At 37.8% G+C, this 5,833-nt stretch overlaps 1 protein-coding gene across 1 annotated transcript in view; it reads right to left on the bottom strand.

Annotated features, from left to right (window-relative positions):
• Positions 1 to 931: 931 nt before the first annotated feature.
• ARMC1 (armadillo repeat containing 1) overlaps positions 932 to 5,833 on the bottom strand; it is a gene marked incomplete at its 5' end in the record, with an annotated part of 6,088 nt that continues 1,186 nt past the window's right edge. Inside the window, 4 exons of the mRNA XM_009071976.1 lie at positions 932 to 1,516; positions 2,052 to 2,126; positions 2,209 to 2,325; positions 5,506 to 5,695. Coding sequence (XP_009070224.1) covers positions 1,325 to 1,516; positions 2,052 to 2,126; positions 2,209 to 2,325; positions 5,506 to 5,695 — 574 coding nt within the window. The remainder of the gene's footprint in view (positions 1,517 to 2,051; positions 2,127 to 2,208; positions 2,326 to 5,505; positions 5,696 to 5,833) is intronic.

The following is a 5,833-nucleotide window of genomic DNA, read 5'->3' as shown; positions in this document are numbered from 1 at the left end:
AAAGCAGTGGCACTGCAGTTTTCAAGCACTGTGTGTACTGAATCCTCTCACACACAGTGTTTACTAACAGCTCAGATATACGTTATTCTCTACCTGCAGAAGTTCTGCTTTTATTATCACTTCTGCTCACAGATATTACTAAGATATCTTTAAGCTTATTCTGTCCTTAAGTTACAGGGCAAAGCCAACTGTTTGCATATGTTTTTAAGCCTATCCAAGCTGATGTACTTTCATAGGAATTTCAAGACATTAGGAGGGAACAGCAATTGCACATCAGATTTGTTGGGGGAAAAGAAAAGAAAAAGAGTTACAGTCAAAATTTAGTGTGGCACTGTGGCAAAAGAGGCATTCTGTCCTGCTCTACACTTCAAGTTTTAATTACCATTAAATATTTGCTAATAGTAAACACCATTTCTTAACCAAATACAGTCTATATTCCTCTATTCTCTGCAGGCAGAGCTGCAATGGGTCATCACTACATTAGACCACAGCTTTTCCTGCTGGTCTTCCCAGCTAGCCTAAACAGCAGTCAATGGTATTTATTAGTTTTATATATGTATATATATATATATCAGTCAGTCACACCCATCATTACAAATATGTTCTTGTTTATTTACTGTACAATGTATGTATACATATTTGTGTTTATTCAATCCCTTTTTTTCTTATCTTATGCAGTCCAATGGTTAAGGGCAGGCTGGGAAAAAAATTCAGTATACATAGAATACATTTGAAATCTGTAGTTATCCTAGTTCAATAGCAAAAGGGGAACATTGTGCTCACGCTGCGAACACGGTTGGCAAAAATAAAGGGCAAAAAACAGAGGCAGACTGTACTTTTCTCTGGAGTCAAAATCTAGAAAATTAAACAAAATACCATTAGCCCTAATGGATGCAGAAACAAAAGGGCATTTTATTTAATGTACAGCTAGAGCTATTGAGAATTTTCTTTCACAGAGGCCCTGAGACTTGAGTTGAATGGATTCTCTCTCTACCATGTGTTTCACGTGAAGTCAAACTTAACTTAAAGCTCTATACGCATAGCATAAACATTTGGTATATAAGTGGACCCATTTTTAAAAAGTGAAGCAATAAAATCTACATGAAAAACAAATGAGAGAACAATTTGACGGGAGGCCTCTGTCCTCTGACCCCTGCCCTATTAGGCTAAATGTCCAATAAAATGTAAAATGCAGCATACATTTGCTTAATCTAAAATTTTTTGTCATGATTTATTGCAAATTGCACTTGGCAGTTCACCACACCAATGGAAAACTGGCCCCCCTGTTGGTTCATTCACACAGTCTTTTAACACCAAATACAAGTCACCAGTAGAAAGATCTTGATAGAAAGTTTGCTGCTGTGCTAAGCCAGCTTGCTGCACCTTCTGGGTGTGACCCAACACGAGACACTGCTTTGTCCTGTTCCTTAGTAGGGCTTTCATCTTCTGGCAAGTATTCAGGTAGGTCTGTATTCTGCTCTACTTCCACTGGAGTATCTTGGAATGGAACTAGCATCTGATAAAACACAACAGAGTATGTCAAATGTTGTAACTTAAAAGAATGAATGAAAGTTATAACACACACATGTTCGGGATGACAAGCATGCACGCTGTGAGACTCCTACCCACTGCCCTATACAGCATGAATATAAATGGAAACTACTATGCTTAGAAGATACACAAGAAAATCTTTGGCTTAACATGGAAGAAAAAGTATCACAAAACAAAGATGTAGCCCTTTTACTGTAGTTGTGAAACAAAAGCACATCAGCACTGCAACCAACCAAAACAGGTTCACTGTGACACTTTTCATATCACTAAGGAGAGAAACAATTATGGTATTTCTGTCCTTCTGAGCAGTAATTTTATAGAACTGTTCTATGGATTCATGTCCTGACATAGAATACCCTTTATTCTCCTTGTACTGCATAGGTAACACTCCCACTTACAAACTTTTGCCTGGCATCAGCTGTTGTGGGCACAGAGGTGCTGATATTAAAGACAGAACTGAGCTATAACAATTAGTATATTTAGAAAGATACACATCCTACCTCCTCACCACTTTCACTTTTCACAACTTGCTGTGCCTTCATAACTTTGGTTGATGCTATTGCTGTTGCCAATGCCTACAAGTGCACAGAAAGAAACGAGAGCTCAGTGCAACAGAATGCAATAATTGGAGGATCTGGAGGGTTACTGAGCACTTACCTCTGCTTTTAAGTCTGAGCGAATTCGGACCACGCACCTTTGAACAGCCATTTGAAAGGTAAAACTAATAACACCTTTAATTTTCAACAAGGCTTCTTCACAGAGATTTCTTCGAGACTGAAAAACAAAAATCCCACAACTAAAGTACTTTCATAAGACACCATGTGAAAATGCTCACAATTCATTGTTAAGGAATTCCTGTATGTCTGAGGGCAGGTGATTTCTCACCCACAATTGTGTGACAGAAAAACAGAGACTTACATTTTCGTGCACAAATATTAGACTCTCTTGCCACAAAAAAAAAAATTGCTTACACTTTAGAAGTCGAAGAAGGATGGAATCAACTGTAAATAATTAGAGAAAAGTGCTGAAAAGCAAAGAATGTTTTTCTCCGTACGATCAGCTAAACAGTCCCCTCTGGTTAAGTTCTGATTGACTGAAGTGCTCATTGATGAGTAGTTAGTGTTTAAGTTGCTATTTATCAGACACCTTGCCTCCATACTGACTGAATGCATCAAAGCAGCTGTTGTATCTTTCGGCTGCTTCATCTGTGGCAGCTCACAGACACCATGGCACAGCAAAAGCTTAATTCCTATTTCAGAATGAAAATATTTGGTTGACGACCCACGGAATGTTATGTTTAAAGCAAGTGACATCACCTACTGTGCTGTAACATGACATTGACCCGTACTAGCTGCATCTGTTACTTTACCTTACAATGTTCTATTTTTTTCTTCCTGTTAATATTTGCACAAGATAGTTGTAACAAAAGGGATTAAAATATACTTGGAGAGACTGCTAGCACAGAAGGGGATAAAAAAGGGGATATTTCACTAATAAATAAACTGACAGCCTTTACACAGGTTTAAAATAATGAGGTATTTAACTTTCACCGCAAGTTTCTGCAAGTTAAACAATCAGTTATTGCAAAGCATATTTATGTTGGTTATCAAATAATCACTAGTCAGTATCTGGGATAGCCTCATGCACAATAAGCAAATTAAATTCTTTTAAGCTTTGGAAGAACCAACTGAAGCAGTTTGGGGTTTTTCTTAGCAGTTTAGAACTTGTATTTAAACTATAAATTTATGTAAGTTTATGTATTGAAATAATAAACATTTTTGCGATTTACAGAAAATAACTTTGTTGGATAGACTACCTTTCCCATATGAAGGAGGTATTTGATGCGAAGATGATAAGCTGCCTTGCAGAAGTGAAAGCTGAAACTGCTTCTTTCTGGACACTAGAAGCAACACATTCATAGGTTCTTAGCCGAAACAATGATTTATGCTACATGGTTGTACAGCAATTCTGTGACAGAATATCAGGACCTTTTACACTAAGATCCCAGGGTAAATGACAGGTACTTCAGTTTAATTCAAAATGAGGCTTCCACTGATAAGGTGGGCACAAGGTAGGACAGGTAAAATTTAGGTTCCTTTCTTGCACACCAAACCCTGATTACTATACCCTAATGAATACTACTACTATGTACAGACTAGAAAAGTTAGTGAGGGGTATGCCACAAGCTCCTGAAATATTGTCTTTTTTTTGCCCCCTTTTTTTTAAAAAGTTTATCACCAAATTTGATAATTAGATCTTAAAATAAAGCCACCTGGCCCCACACTAAACAACAAACGACCTTTCCCTTACCTTTCTGAAACAATCAATATCTACTGTTTGCTGTTTTGAAATCCACAAGCATTTGTAGGATCTGCAATCATCCCAACAGCAGTTTCTTGTAACAAATGTAAATGACAAAACAGACTGAGAACACCATGTCTACAGCCCTGTGTCTACCCACTGTGCCTTTTAACACTCACACATGCCACCTAATATTCTTGGCTAGTTAAGTCGGGAATAAACTGTTGAATGAAACTAAGCTGCCTCTGCTGCTCACATTCTTTGTCATCCTCCCAGTCTCAACTTATTGTGACATTTAAAGCAGCATTATAGGGATGTTTAACTGCTGGGTGAGCACCTGGCGTATCACTATCACTTCTCAGCCAGTACACAGCCAGATTTTTCTTTAACAATGAGCTAGGAAAACATGTTGGTGAGATCCACCTGCAGTTCTGCTCTCTGGAGATGAATATCTAAACACCCTGTGCTTTTTCACGATATCTCTGCCTCAGCACTGAAGAGAGAAAACTTCACAATCTCACTAAGTTCCAGCTGCTGAAGAACACAAAGAAACACTTTTAAGAGAGAATCATACTACAGGCAAAATATCTAAATTCACAAAGTAGAAGTGGATGAAATTTCTTGCTTGGAGATACCTGTGAACAAACAAATCAACTACAAGCTTAAAAACAACAACCGATTGGACTGAATTAAAAAAACTTCAGAGTACAAAAGCCAGTGGTGTTGACAAAGCACTGCCTTTCTAGATAGAGCAAGTGCTGGAAGGACAAAACTGTAAAAAATATTTACTTTGTATAAAGTGAGCTAGAGCAGCATGTTATTTCTAAAGGAATTAACTATGGTCTTATGAAAACAGTGCAGTGGGTGTGCTGTTGATAAACTGGGCCTGTGGACACGCTTACTTGGCAAAATGTAAAGCAACAAAGCAAAGGATCAGGTTTGATCATTTAAAATGGGTACAAAACTGAAAGATACAGAGTCCGGAGGGCACTTGTGGATAACATGCTTAAACAGCCTACATGCTGTTTGGCAGCCGTAAAAAGGCAAACATGGCCCTGGGGTGTTATCTACAGGGGTATGGTAGATAAATCTGTAGAAGTTATTCTGACATTACATAAAGACTCAGTGAGACCTCATTAACTCAAATGCCATTCTGGTCACTCCGGTAGAAAAGATCTCACAGACAATGAAAAGATTTAGCAAAATCAACTCAAAGAAAATCCAGCATTTCCAAATTAAGAGGAATTAAAAAACCCCACAGGGAATGAAACATCTCGTAACTAAAAGGAAACTTTTTTTTAGATTAACACACTGATAAAACCACAAGATATCCGTAGTGGAAATGCTGAAGGCACCTTGCTAATTCTGTTCTTTCTTGAAAAAAGGAAGGAAAATTAGGAGAGGTGGAAACAGAGTAATTTTTGGAGTAATTTCAAAGCCATCAAGAAAACTGCCTTAAAACATCTTCTTTAGATATTCTGAGTAAACTCAACTTACGCAAGATTTTATATATTTTGTGATTCAAAATACAATCCACAGGAATTGCTGACAATTGATGATGCCACACAAGTAGCCTGAGGACATTATTTTTGTGGGCAAAATACACCTCAGTACAGCATGCCTCACTTCCACAAACTCTGAAAGTTTCCTTACCGAATCATCAAGGCCATCTATATGCAAAACCACTGTCTTGGCACGTTTATTTGTGCTGCCGAGGAAAAACTGTGCTTTCCGTCGACGGTAATTCATCTCATTCACATTGTCCATGTCTGACATGTTGGAAGACTGAAGGATATCATAGACTTCAGAGGCTAAAAGTTTAGTCTCTCCTGGTGTAGTGGTCCTTAGAGAAAAAAAAGGATAAGATTTGTAAGTTTATATTTTTACATTAGTACTCCAAAGAGCTGTTGATTATGTCCTTGCAACTTGAACACTCCATGTGCTACAGTCAACACATTGCAGAAATGTTAAGAGGAGAGAG

This window comes from Acanthisitta chloris, unplaced genomic scaffold (assembly GCF_000695815.1).
Source record: "Acanthisitta chloris isolate BGI_N310 unplaced genomic scaffold, ASM69581v1 scaffold12520, whole genome shotgun sequence".
Lineage (NCBI taxonomy): Eukaryota > Metazoa > Chordata > Aves > Passeriformes > Acanthisittidae > Acanthisitta > Acanthisitta chloris.
The sequence above is the reverse complement of the archived record's forward strand: the minus strand, read 5'-3'. Positions and strand labels throughout refer to the sequence as shown.